The sequence below is a fragment of the Cotesia typhae genome, unplaced genomic scaffold, assembly GCF_013202065.1.
Source record: "Cotesia typhae breed Kobodo isofemale line unplaced genomic scaffold, CoteBio_Ctyphae scaffold_13, whole genome shotgun sequence".
NCBI lineage: Eukaryota > Metazoa > Arthropoda > Insecta > Hymenoptera > Braconidae > Cotesia > Cotesia typhae.
The window spans coordinates 12,396,407-12,410,483 of record NW_027423774.1 but is presented as its reverse complement, the minus strand read 5'-3'; the positions used below and the strand labels follow the sequence as shown (position 1 = coordinate 12,410,483).

General features: G+C 29.6%; 2 protein-coding genes across 2 annotated transcripts in view; one reads left to right on the top strand and one right to left on the bottom strand.

The window, feature by feature from the left end:
• The window catches only part of LOC141534047 (uncharacterized), a 30,710-nt gene extending 17,000 nt beyond the window's left edge, over positions 1–13,710 (top strand). Inside the window, exons 2-6 of the mRNA XM_074253191.1 lie at positions 9,454–9,637; positions 12,420–12,593; positions 12,659–12,859; positions 12,938–13,258; positions 13,442–13,710. Coding sequence (XP_074109292.1) covers positions 9,454–9,637; positions 12,420–12,593; positions 12,659–12,859; positions 12,938–13,258; positions 13,442–13,710 — 1,149 coding nt within the window. The remainder of the gene's footprint in view (positions 1–9,453; positions 9,638–12,419; positions 12,594–12,658; positions 12,860–12,937; positions 13,259–13,441) is intronic.
• On the bottom strand, positions 289–13,475 carry LOC141535187 (uncharacterized). Its single transcript, XM_074255018.1, has 3 exons — positions 13,433–13,475; positions 796–1,035; positions 289–476 (listed from the first exon to the last, which is right to left on the bottom strand). Exons 2-3 carry the CDS (start codon positions 1,025–1,027, stop codon positions 289–291), a joined length of 420 nt encoding a protein of 139 aa, XP_074111119.1. The 5' UTR covers positions 1,028–1,035; positions 13,433–13,475.
• Positions 13,711–14,077: the final 367 nt, after the last annotated feature.

Genomic DNA, 14,077 nt, shown 5'->3' with positions numbered 1-14,077 from the left:
ATGCTGTAAGAATTAATAATGTAAATTCTTTTAGAAGTGAAAAAAAAGAATACTTTATAACGTCGCAAAAATGAAGTCTTATTTATTATGTCTACAAGAGCTCATAGAATGCAATTCAAGAAGTGGTTAGAAAAAAAAATTCATTTGGATGTCGAAAAATCAACTTCTTATTTAAGAGTTCATTAAGAGCTCTGAATTCTGAGCTCTTCAAAATGAGCTGTTTAAGATGTCATATTAGAACTTCTGCAAGAAGTTTTTTATTGGACTTCATACTGAAATCTTTCTGATTTAGATGCTGACTGGGTGTTGATTATTTTCTCGTTGACGAGAGCGTGAATCACGATATTTTTCTACTGATGAAATATTGTTCGATGTTGAACGATATTCATACGGCACAGGAGAATTTTCCATGTGGACTTCAACTTGCACAGTAATGCAGTTGTGAGTGTTGTGTACTGAAGTAGACGAAATTGAATCTGGAAGTGAGTGAAAATTATGATTAATGTACTTATCAACATTATAAGTTGCATTGTATCGTAATATTTTTAATTATCAATATTATGTTAAATTTAATTATTTTATTAAATAACTAAATGTAACAGAATTGAACTAAATCCAGAAACTTAGAATTGAATAATTTAATTAAAATTTTATTTTATAAAGATTAAATTATTTCATAGTTAACGATAATTTAAATAAATAATTTAATTTTAATTAACTAATTAAATAAAACTATATAATCTCATTATATATGTCTAATTATAACTCTGATTTTCCAATTATTTAAATTTTTACCTGTGCTGATAGGCTGAGGTTCAAACGTCATTTGCAAACTTGATGTTGATGGAGTATGAATAACGTCGTTCTCAGATTGGAATTGTTGTTTGAGCAATTTTTGTCGTTGTCTATACTGTCGACACTTTTCAGAGTTAGTTTTTTTTTTTACTACCTCCTGATTTGCAGATTTTTTTCGTGCATAATATTTTTTACAGTATTGTGCATTTTTTTGAGTAATATCTTCAGACATATCGGAAACTTAAACAGAAATTGAAATTTAACGATGTAGTACTATTAGTTTCAGAGAAACCTGCAAAAGATCATAGGTAGATAGATATGAATTCGTATAGAAAATTATTTATAATGTTTTTTATTAGTTGATTTAAATTTTAAATTTATTTATTAAAATTCATTTAAGTTTATTTATTAGAATTTATTTTCGATTATTTCAACTACTACTTGAATAAATTGAACATATATGTTTATATAAATATCTCATGTTAAGCTGAGTGCTCGTAATTTTTAGAGTTACTTAATAAAATTTGTTTGTTATAATAAGAATATAAAAAAAATAATTAAAATATCAATAAATCAAATTTAACGAATAGTTAAGATCAAAAACAGTATGAACACTCAGTATTTAGGGTTTACCCTGATTAAAAATATTGATTGAAAAGTATTGGGAATCAGTCACCCTATGTGAACTGTATATCTATATATACATGAAAAAGAATTGAAATTATTCAAAAGTATTCTAATTTCATCTTTTTCAATCCTTTTCAATCAATATTTTTAACCAGGGTATATAAACATGTATAGAAAATAAATTAATTTTTTTTATTTATACTTAAAACTTATTAATGTATCAAAAATAAAACAAAACATAAAAATATTATTTTTTAAATAATAACGTAATAATTTTTGATTAATGATATAAATAAATTATACATACCGACAATCAACCTTAAATCTATAAATGCACTCAAAATAGTTTATTTAAATCAGTTTTATCACTAATATTCAATTTATATATATATATATATATATATATATATATATATATATATATATATATATATATATATATATATATATATATATATATATATATATATATACATGTATACTAATAAATTATTAGTATATACTATCACCGTCGTGTATAAAATTGATTTAATAAAAACACCAAAATAACGTTTATTTGTTCACACTGTTTGATTATACTGTAACGAAACACGTGATCTAACTTAGGGATGCACGATTCAAAATCGATTCTTACTAGAATCGATCTTTTCCTGTTGTCGATTCGATTATTTAGATCGATTCTTCAGAGCAAGTTGAATTGACATATTGATTCTTCAGAGTCGGAATCGATCGTCTAAAAATAAAATGGCGACGATGACCGGGAATTTTGAAAGAAAGTATTTTTTAAGTAATTTAAAAACTTGATTCTAAAATTGAGATAAAATTTTTTTAAATATTATAACAAATTAATTGTAGCAGTTAAAATGAGAAAAATCCCACTTATAGAAATTATTCAAATCAACAAGTGTAATTTTTAACTCATTTACTATATAAATAAAATACAAATATGGTGAAATATCTAATAAATTCTGTGTCATTGAAAATTTTTATAATCGTATTAGAAAAAAAAATTTATCGATAGTCCTTCTCAAGAAGATGAAAACGCAATTGAGTTTTGAACCGAGAAAAAAAAATCTGCACCAGTTTTATCATTCCTGCAACTTCTGTCCCGTGTGAAAGACTTTTTTCTATTGCTAGTCATATTGGAAATGCTATCAGAAATCGATTAAGTGCTGACCATTTACAGCAAATATTGTTCCTTAAATCCCTACCAACAGCGGAATGGTATTTCTAATAAGAAAAACTTAATTTTACTTTCTTTTAATAATTTTATTATTCTTTTTGAAACTAGAAAAAAATATTTATTTTTTTATTAAAATATACATTTAACTAATAATACTTTTTATTTGATTAATATTTAATAGCAGTATTAATATTTAATTAAATCAATTTAATTAATAATTAATTAACTCATTTAAATATTAGAAAGCATTTAGTAAAAAAATTATAATTCACTGTTATTAAGTGCAATAAAATATTATTTTCAATCTAGAAGAAATGTCTATTTTAATAATTGAAAATGCATTAGTATAAGCCATATTAATTTTTAAATTAGTTCACTATAATGATATGGAATTCTTTAAACTTGAAAATTACGCCTTCATTCAAACGATCGATTATCAGTGGATCGATTCTTTCACACTCGATTTTATCAAGGATCAATTCTTTCGATAAAATTGATCGCGATTCTCGAGATCGATTTTTCTTTTGGAATCGTGCATCCCTATTCTAACTTAGAACTTCTAAGTACAAAAATACTAGAATATACAACTTGAACATAGCTATCGACTTTCATGCCACCTAGAACTAATTTCATACTGTTAAATTTGGGAGTCGGTGTGCGCGCGCATCGTAAAAATTCACCCTCATCAATTTTCTCCAACGCGCCAAAAGAAGTATAACTTCAAAAATTTTTTTTAAGGGATTTTTAAAAATTTTTTTCCTCTTACGAAAAAATTTTTGTGATCTCTCCGGATTTTTTTTTTTTCATTTTGTAATCATTTAATACATTTAAAGTTCTTAAAAAAAGTAAGATAATAATAACCAAAACAAAGATTAGATGAATTGTATTTCGTCACTCTTTGTATTATGATACTGATCAATTTTGGAATACGTAAGATACCATGGCATTGTACGTTATTACTTAATTTTACCTGAGTTTCCCAAATTTTCTGCTTAATTGCAGCGCTTGCTTTGTTATCGCACTTTATTTGTTCCGCGAAAGTAAGAACAAAGCTTTGCGAGTACTGAGTGGTCTAACGTCGTTAAACGTATTTTGCATCAAATTTGAAGTATAATAATTATAAGCATCAGTATTTGAAGATAAATATCCGAATCAGTGCTTCTAGTGTTATCGGTGATAATAACGCTTTTTGGATAAATTTTTTGATACCGACAATTCGTCCTCAGCATAGTATTCAAAAGATAGAACAATTTTACTTTGAATATTTATCAATTAAGAAACATCGTTAGAGAGAGAAATAGTCGAGAAAACAACAAAAGGACGAACTCCCTGTACCTTCTAAAATGAAAAAAATTAAGCTTTAACTCATGATAAAGATGAAAGGCAGACGATTTTTCAAACAGTACAAAATCATCGTTTGCAATGTCCATCGTGTACAAAATTAATATACTCAAAAAAAAAAATCTTATAAAATGCTTTAATTGTGTTTACAGATGAGACATTTACTATCATTAAATTTTTTGTTATTTCTCACATTGTTGTAATTTATTGAAACTATCATTAAATGAATCGTTTTTTTTTTTCGATGAAAATTGTACTTGGATATGGTTATTTTTATTAACGACTATGTATTTTGATAAAAAATTCACAAGTTATAATAGAAAACTGATAATTTCACAATTGACATACAATGCCATGGTATTTTACGTATTGCAAAATTGATCAGTGTCATAATACAAAGAGTGACGAAATACAATTTGTGACTGGGAATTTGAATTCCCGCGCGGGGCTAGAATTACTATTATCTTGTCGTGGTGAGTAGGGATTACTCCGTACTTTCCGAGCGTGAGGAATTAGTTGTCAGATTCGTCACCGGGCCGTATGGATCGCTAAGTCCTCACCGCTGTCCCCAGAAAAACTAAGCGGAAACGGGACAATGGGAAAATTCGAGAAACCTCAGTAAAAGGTTATAAAAGAGCCGGTGAGAACAAAAACAGCACCTTTTTGAACGAGACATTGACAGTGAGCAGTGTGCGACGTGGGAAAAATCTATCATCTTTTTATAAACGTAAGTAAAAATTCGCTTGAGGCTTCACAAAAAGAGGAACGAAGCGAGTCTTCACTGTCTAAAATTTTATTAAAATTTATCCCGTCAGGCCCTTAGGCTGACGAAATTTTATCATCGATCCCAATATTTATTTTATCGGCATTTACAGGAAGAATTTGTACGAGAATTTAATTAGAGATTGAGAAGACAAGGAGAATAATTCCAGACTTAAGATGCCTGAGCCGAGTTGCTGATTGCAGAATTTTTTGCTTGCTGGGATAACTACACCGTCGGCATTAATTTTGGAACTCCATGTATTTCATGGTTATTCAGACCAGTCTGATTTTAATGAGGCCGAATTAACCAATTTAAGTTTCTGTTAAGAGTTATAATAACCGTCTCTGGTAGTCACTGCATTATAGTAGAAGATCCGAATCTAAATCGACATTCACCTGATTGATAATAGAATCAAACTTATTTTATAATAAATTTCGTAAATTAGAAAATATATTAAAAATGGGTTGACAACAAAAATCTTGGACAGAATATTTTTGATTATTTTTTAAAGAATGATTTTTCATAAAATGTTGCATGATAACCATAATAGTAAAATTTTATACTGGACTTGAAATATAGCACATATAGAATGTGCAGAAGTAGTATGGGGCGCTCAGAGCAAGACATTCCCCCTCTTCCCCCCTCGGTAGTCTGGCGCCAGCTCCCCAAGAGGTCTGTGAGGGAGACAGGTGTTTGACAGCGGTGATGATTGATGACCTTTGAGGACAGATTTTAAAGGAAAAGTGTGAGAAAACTAGATGTTTTGGTGGACCGCGGCGATGATTGAGGGGGTGAGGTTAATGACCTTTGCGGACAGATTTTAAAGGAAAATGAGCCGCAGGTGAAGAGGGGTTTTTTATAGTTTGGGTGAGGGGGAGAAAGCTTAGGTTTCGTAAATTAAAACCTCTCGAGTGTCTCTTAAAGTTATACTAGAAAAGTGTATCTGTAGTAGCATATAACGTAGTTAAAACAAGAATCTTATTGATTACTGAATCGTTCGATTAAAAATGTGGATTAATACTTTTTTCATGTGTATGTATAAATGGAATACGATGATTACATTTGTCTATAATAAAATTGTATTTCCTATACATCCATCCCAGATAGCACACAAGTCATAAAGACGACTACGAGAAGTCTTTTAGAAGACTTCTAACAGAAGTCAATTCATGAGTTCTGAATGAGTTTACATTTAAGAACACTAAATTAAGAACTTTTAAAGACATCTTTTTTAAGACATCAATTTTTTGACATCTTCAAGCATTCTTTTTTTTTACTTCTTATTGGATTCAAAATTAGGACTACTTTATAAATTCATAAAAAAGACTCCAGTTTTATGAATACATTATGTATTTATTTTGTAAACTTCTTACAGATGTCATTAAATACGAATATTTCATCTTTCTCTGCGCTATGATTGGGATTACTGTCCGCTTGTCTCTAATCAGCTGTAAGATCAAGTGCAAAAAACTTATTGTTATTGTGTTTACAGAATGCAAATCAATTAATTTTGAATAAAGATTATCAACTGAAAATTGAAACGGTTCTATTTTGAAATTGGTGAAATTCGATTTCATTATTTAATTCAGAACATTAGGTAATATTCTTTATTTTTAATATAATACAATTTTATCTAAATATTGGTGCTTCTGTTTTTAAGAGACTCTAGAGAAGTTTTTATTAGTGTAAAAATTAAAAATGTCACAAAATTATGAACGTTTTAAACAATTTTTATGAGTTCTTAACAATAATAGCTTAGTTTCACAAAGATTATCGTTCGATTTTCAATTTTGAGAAGCCATAAAAAGCTAGGTTATTCATAAAATTTAATGGACAACATAAATTAATATTTTCTTAAGTAATTTTCGAAGCAGCATTTAAAACTTTTATAGAATATGATAGTAAGTACTTAAGCTTTCATAATTTCACTAATTTTTAAAATTTTCAACATTATTTAACTCACATGCTCCTTGTTTAAACAATATACTATAGTTACTATCACTAGACTCTCCTAAATACAACAATAAATGTAAAGTTGAAAGCCACAAAAAAAAATTTACGGTTCGTTTGTTAATTATTCTATTTGTTAAAATAGGAAATGATGCTCCCACGCAAGCCTTTTGGCGAGTTATCAAAAAGTCAAAAAAATCGAAGATTGAAAAGAAATATTAATGAATTATTGCTACCAGATATTTCCTCTCCAATCCAACTAAGTAGTGTCTCTAATGTCATAACAAATTGCAAGCAAGATACTGTTGATGATATTTCCTCTCCAATTCAAACGAGTACTGATTCCAATATCATTACAAGTTCTAAGCCAGATATTGTTCATGATACGAACATAAATAACTCCATTGTGCTGACGAATGACGTAGGATTCGATGATAATATTATTTTTGATAATTATGACAATAATTTAGATCAGCTTAATTCTATTGAGAGTTGTTCAGCTGTAAAAGATAAAAACATTGAGATTCTACAGAATGAAATTGCTGAAGTGGATAAAAAAGTAGATTTAAAATATCAAATAGCTCAATGGCAATGCCAATATAACATTAGTCAAGCGGCAACTGGATCTCTTCTCAAAACACTTACTAATGTTACGTCGATTGAAGAGCTAAAAAATCTACCTACAGATTCTCGTACCTTATTATGTACCCCCCGAACAACTGTCATTCGCTCTGTGTCACCTGGTGAATATTTTCATTACGGCTTAAAACAAGGACTAATTGATCAATTAAAATCTATTGGTATAGATAAATTTACTTCAAATTTATCAATAAATGTTCATATTGACGGATTACCTATTTCTAAAAGTTCAAAACGACAATTATATCCCATATTAGCTGAAATTTTTCCAAAAGTTGCTTCATCTTTTGTCATCGGGGTTTATCATGGGCTTAACAAACCCGACGATTGTAATGATTTTCTGAAAGACTTTATAAATGAATATAAAATCCTTTATTCAGAAGGTTTTGAATATAATCATCGTCGTTTCTTTGTAAAAATTAGAGCTGTTATTTGTGATTCGCCAGCTCGTTCGTATGTGACATATACAAAAGGTCATACTGGCTACTACGGCTGTAGTAAATGTGTGCAGGAGGGTGATTATAAAGATCACCGTATGAGATTTCTTCAAATAGATGCACCGGTACGAACAGATGATAATTTTATTGATCGCCTGAATGAAGATCACCATCTTGGAAAATCTAAATTTGAAGAAACTGAAATTGGAATGGTTTCTCAATTTCCTGTCGAGTATATGCATTTGATTTGCCTTGGAGTAGAGAAGAAAATTTTAAAAGCATGGATTAGTGGATTTCGTTTAGATAACAACAAATTAATTAAATTAAGTCACAAGCAAACAACAAAAATCTCTGACCTACTACTTTCATTAAAAAGTTGGATACCGTCCGAATTTGTTCGAAAAACTCGAGGGGTTGACGAAGTAGATCGCTGGAAAGCAACTGAGTTTAGATTATTCTTATTATATGTGGGTCCAATAGCTTTAAAATCTGTTATTCCGGCAAAATATTTGTTTCATTTCAATAGTTACAATGCGCAATTAGAATTTTATGTGATGAAACAGATTGTATAAGAAACAATAAGTGTGCAAAAGATTTATTGAATTATTTTGTTACTAAATGTGTACAGTTGTATGGAGAGAATTTCGTGATATACAATGTACATAATCTGATCCATTTGCCGGAAGATGTATTAAAATTTGGTCATTTAGACACATTTAGTGCTTTTTCATTCGAAAGTTACTTGGGCTTTTTGAAAAACTTATTAAAAAAACACGATAAACCTCTACAGCAACTACACAAACGAATTGAAGAACGAGTGAAGTGTAATTATAAACAAAATATAAAACAAAGCTTAAACAAACCTGAAATATCGTCATTCAATAAAAAAAAGTTCCAAAAAAGTGGAATTTCTTCATATGATAAAATCAATTATGGAAATTTTACTCTCTCCACGTGCCAGAAGTGCGATTCATTTTGTTATTTGATAAATAACGATGTTGTTCGTATAAATAATATTTATGTACAAAATAATTCAACTATGTTGAAAGGACAAACGTTAATTAACCCTAAAAGTGTAGAAAATTACCCTATTGATTCAAAATTGATTAATATAGTGACTGAGAATGAATGGTCTGTTGAAAAAAATTATGATGTAAGTGATGTCTCGCAAAAAGCAGTTTGTATTCCCTGTGATGATTTATTTTATTTTTTTCCATTAATTCATTCATCAAATTGAATATTAGTCATAAAAGAGCAAATAAAAAACATTTTAATTATTTTATGTATTATTTGTAAATGAATAACAACTTATTTTAAGTAAAGTTTAAAATCATTTAATTATATAATGTATATTATTTTAGCTCTCATTTAATTTCAATTTTCGCTCCCTACTACTGACACGCCATCTAATCTTCTTATTCTGAACCTACATCTACGTACATACATGGTACACACATACATGTTTCCAGTTTTCAGATGTGTACAAATAATTGCGTCTTTCAGAATTCAAGCGTCTTACGAAATTACAAAAAATAATAAAAAATAACGGTAAATTCAAAACATTTCAGTAAAAAATAAGTTTATTTTTAAACGTTAATAAAGAATTAATAAAAATTCATTTGATTCTAATATACATCCTATATTTTAAATGACTTTCATAAACTGAAGAAAATTTAACCTTACTTTTTACTTAATTTATATTAAATTGATTTGTTTAGATGTATTTTGTTGCTTTTTCTGATAATTGGTGTTCGACTGTACCAGAAAATTGGTTACAAAAAGAAGAAAATAAACTGCAATGGCCTCCTAAAACTGAAAATGCTACGAATGCATGCAAGAAAAAAATGATGCCTAAGAGTAATTGGCGCTATATAAAGTACACAAAGCTGTTAGGACCCTACGGTAAGTTCATATTTATTTTGATAATATAAAATTTAATTTGACAATTTACATTAACAAATATGAGATACACTAGTCACAAAAATTAAGGGATATAAAAAAAATTCCAAATTTTTTGGTGATTTTCAGCGAGCTGTAACTCCGAGGAAAATGATCGCACAGAAAAAAAAAAAAAGCAAATTGTAGCTCCAAGTGTTTAGTTTTTAGATATGACCATGAAAATTTTTTGTCATCGTCAGGTCTGGAGAAATCCTAAGAATACTACTGAAAAAAATTTTTCGAAATTTTTTTCGTCTTAAAAAGGTCTACGGGCTTCAAAAAAATTTTTCGATTGTTTCGTTTAAAAGCTCTTTTAGTAAATTTAATACCCTTTAATTTGACGTAATCAAAAGCCTGTACGATAATTTGCCGCGGAGTTATCGTCAATCAAAGCAAAAAAGTTTTTTTGACTTTGGAAATCAATAACTCTGGAAATAATGACCGTATAGGAAATCGAAGGAGGGTTTTGAAAACTACACAATATTCTCTATAAGAAAACGTAAACCGCTTTTGAAGAAAAAATTTTTTTTGAATTGAAAACTCGGACTGAAAAAAAGACAAAAATTCGCATAATTAAGGATATTTGGATAACTTGGTATAACTTTGGATAAAAGGGATGAACGAAGGATATCGTTGGTAATTTTTTAACTTCAAAGTGTCCCCTAAAATCCCTAAGAAATTCAAAGCGCTGCGATTTTTTGTTCATAGTGCCCAGAAGCTTCAAATTCTGTGTTTTCGCAAAAATCACCATTATGAGCAATTTTGTGATTTTTATTCATTTTTCCATTGAAAAAAATTTTTTTTTCAAAATTCTTTATTTTTTCGATCAAACAGATTGATTTTTCAAGAAATTTGAAAAAAAAAAAAAAAAATTTTCAATTTTTTCGAAAATTTTTTCGAAATTTTTTTATCAAAAATTTTTTTTTAATTTTTTTTTTTATCGTCTTCAGAATGCTTCACTATTGTCAAAAAAAATTAACTCAATTTTTTCTGTCCACTACAACTGCCTTAGTTTTAAATCTCATTTTAAAAATTCAATAAAAACAAATTGATATACCCCTCGCGGAGTTCGGCTTTTCCTCACACAAAACTTGAATTTTACGTTTTCTTTTTAGCCTAAATTCCTTACGTGAATTTTATGTAAGCTTTTCTTTGATAAGCACCTTTTGATATGCCTCGTCGACATTTAGCTGCCACAGATGTGGCCTCGCATTGTTACCCTGCTTCAAGAGGGCTACAGTCAGGTGGAAGTAGCAGCTTCTATGGGAGTGAGCCAGTCCGTTATCAGTCGGGCCTATGCCCGATTTAACGCGACTCAAAGTTACGATCGTCGTCCGGGTCAAGGTAGACTACGAATCACTACCGAGCGTGATGATCGAGCTATCATTCGAGAAGCTCGTCGAAACCCTACTGCGCATGCTCACACGATCGCTCATCAATTTCGCAATCGTCGACAAAGTCCTCCGCAACAACACATATCGGCATCGACGGTTCGAAATCGCTTTCGAGAGCAAGGACTACGCGCTAGACGCGCAAATCGCGTGCCTATGCTCACTCCACGACATCGCCGAGCCCGATTGGCCTATGCTCATGATCATCACCATTGGGGTCGTAGACAGTGGACCAGTGTATTATGGACTGACGAATCTCGATTTTGTCTTCATGGCAGCGATAGACGATCTCTCGTTTGGCGCCGTCGTGGAGAACGAGATCGGGATGGTTTTACGAGACCAGTTACAGCTTTCAATGGTGGATCAGTCATGGTGTGGGCAGGCGTGTCCTTCAATACCAGAACCCCGTTGGTCATCGTTCGTGGGACGTTGACTGCCGATAGGTACGTCGACGAAATTCTGGAGCCACACGTCCTTCAAACACAGAATTTGAAGCTTCTGGGCACTATGAACAAAAAATCGCAGCGCTTTGAATTTCTTAGGGATTTTAGGGGACACTTTGAAGTTAAAAAATTACCAACGATATCCTTCGTTCATCCCTTTTATCCAAAGTTATACCAAGTTATCCAAATATCCTTAATTATGCAAATTTTTGTCTTTTTTTCAGTCCGAGTTTTCAATTCAAAAAAAATTTTTTCTTCAAAAGCGGTTTACGTTTTCTTATAGAGAATATTGTGTAGTTTTCAAAACCCTCCTTCGATTTCCTACACGGTCATTATTTCCAGAGTTATTGATTTCCAAAGTCAAAAAAAACATTTTTGCTTTGATTGACGATAACTCGGCGGCAAATTATCGTACAGGCTTTTTGATTACGTCAAATTAAAGGGTATTAAATTTACTAAAAGAGCTTTTAAACGAAACAATCGAAAAAATTTTTTGAAGCCCGTAGACCTTTTTAAGACGAAAAAAATTTCGAAAAATTTTTTTCAGTAGTTTTCTTAGGATTTCTCCAGACCTGACGATGACAAAAAATTTTCATGGTCATATCTAAAAACTAGACACTTGGAGCTACAATTTGCTTTTTTTTTTTTTTTTTCTGTGCGATCATTTTCCTCGGAGTTACAGCTCGCTGAAAATCACCAAAAAATTTGGAATTTTTTTTATATCCCTTAATTTTTGTGACTAGTGTATTTAAAACCATACACACAAGAATATCAATTCCCAAAACCACATTTTATTTATGATCAATCAGAATCTAAAAATATTGTATCAAGTATTTATTTCCGTGTGTGTATGTTAACAAGATCCATTATTTTTGAAATTTTTTAATTGAATTTAATATTTATTTTTATTAGATACGTTTGAAATTGCTAGACAAGTAGAAATTGCCGCCGTTAATTTGTCAACAAGTGATGAGGCATCTTTTTTATCTATTCCGAAACAAAATTATGTCCGTGGGAAGCGTACGCGAAAACTACCAAAACGCTATCAAAATTCTGATAACGAGTCTTTCAATGAAAAAGAGAAAGGTATATTTTTAATTTGTCAATTATAAAAATTTTATGGCATTTTAATAATTTTGTTTCCTTAACAGAAACTGATAACTCAAATGATGATGACAGCATTTCGGAAAAAGATTTTAATTATAAATCGAGAGGTTCTGAAGATGAAGAAGATATTTTATTAGATACTCAGCCTTTAGATTACGGCAATTTTTTTGATGATGTCGAAGAAAGTCCCACAAAAACAAGAGAAAGAGATAAGAAAATAACTATTCGTAACATTGAAATTATTCGTAAGTATAAAATATATTTAATTGATACAGCCGTAAAAATTATGTTTCGTAAGTTTATTTTATATTTTGCTTCTACAGCTGAATTCGTTACTCCTAATGAAGGTGATAAAAATCTGAAATTAATTAATCGATCAAAGTGTGAAGATGCGAAAAAAGTTAACAGAAGCAATGACGATAATTATGATAATATGGAAATAAATAATAATAACGATAACAATAGTAACAATGACGAAAATAAAAAAAAGGGAATTAATTCTAACAGTGGGCCAATTAGTAACACGTCGCATACCATCGTCAATAAAAATGCTTTTATTTCAACTCAGAAAACTAATGATGAAAAAAACAATGATAAAACTAACGAAATAAGTGTTGAAGAACCTGCTTGTCAGAACTGTTGCAGTAAGTACAATTCACTTCTAATATTATTTTAATTAATAGGTAGCACAAATTTTCGTTTACTCGAAATTATTATCAAAAATTTTTATCGATTTAAATTTCATAAAACTCATTTAATACTTATCAATGCATAAGAAAAATTCTTGGATTAAAAAATAAATATAAATCTTTGTTTACTGTTAACAGTTGCATGTAGATCAGAGAGACAGCAGATACTACGAAAATTAGACAGTATCCTTATGCAATTACAATCTCATAACATTGTTCAAAATAAGTCTTCAATTGGTACCGTCAGTGCTCTACCTGGATTCACTATTAAAACTTTAATAGCTTTGCAAGAACTTAACCAGAAGTTGGTCGAAAATGAAGAAGCACGCGCGCAATTTGTAAAAATTTTTGACTCAATACGGTTGATTAATATATATGTCAATCTTTTTCCTCTTTACAATGACTAATTTTTTTAATATTTTTGATTTTTATACATCAACCATATTTCCGTAATTCATGAAAATTAATCGTTTTCCAACTTATTTATTGTTGTATCATTTTTTTTAAGACTAATCTTATTCAACTTAGACGAGTGCCTGACGGAAAAAAACATGTACGAGATATCTTATCATATATTTTAGATGATGAGTTAAGTCGCAAGTTATCTTGGAGCGGCCAGAAAAAAACTATAGCCGTTAAAGACATGACTTTCACGAAACTCTTAACCGGTAATAAAATTTTTTTTTGAATTCTGCCAGATCCTAAAAATTTTTATTTAGTTCAACATTTTATATAAAATGAACTTTTTTTATTTTCGAATCTTAACAAATTGTG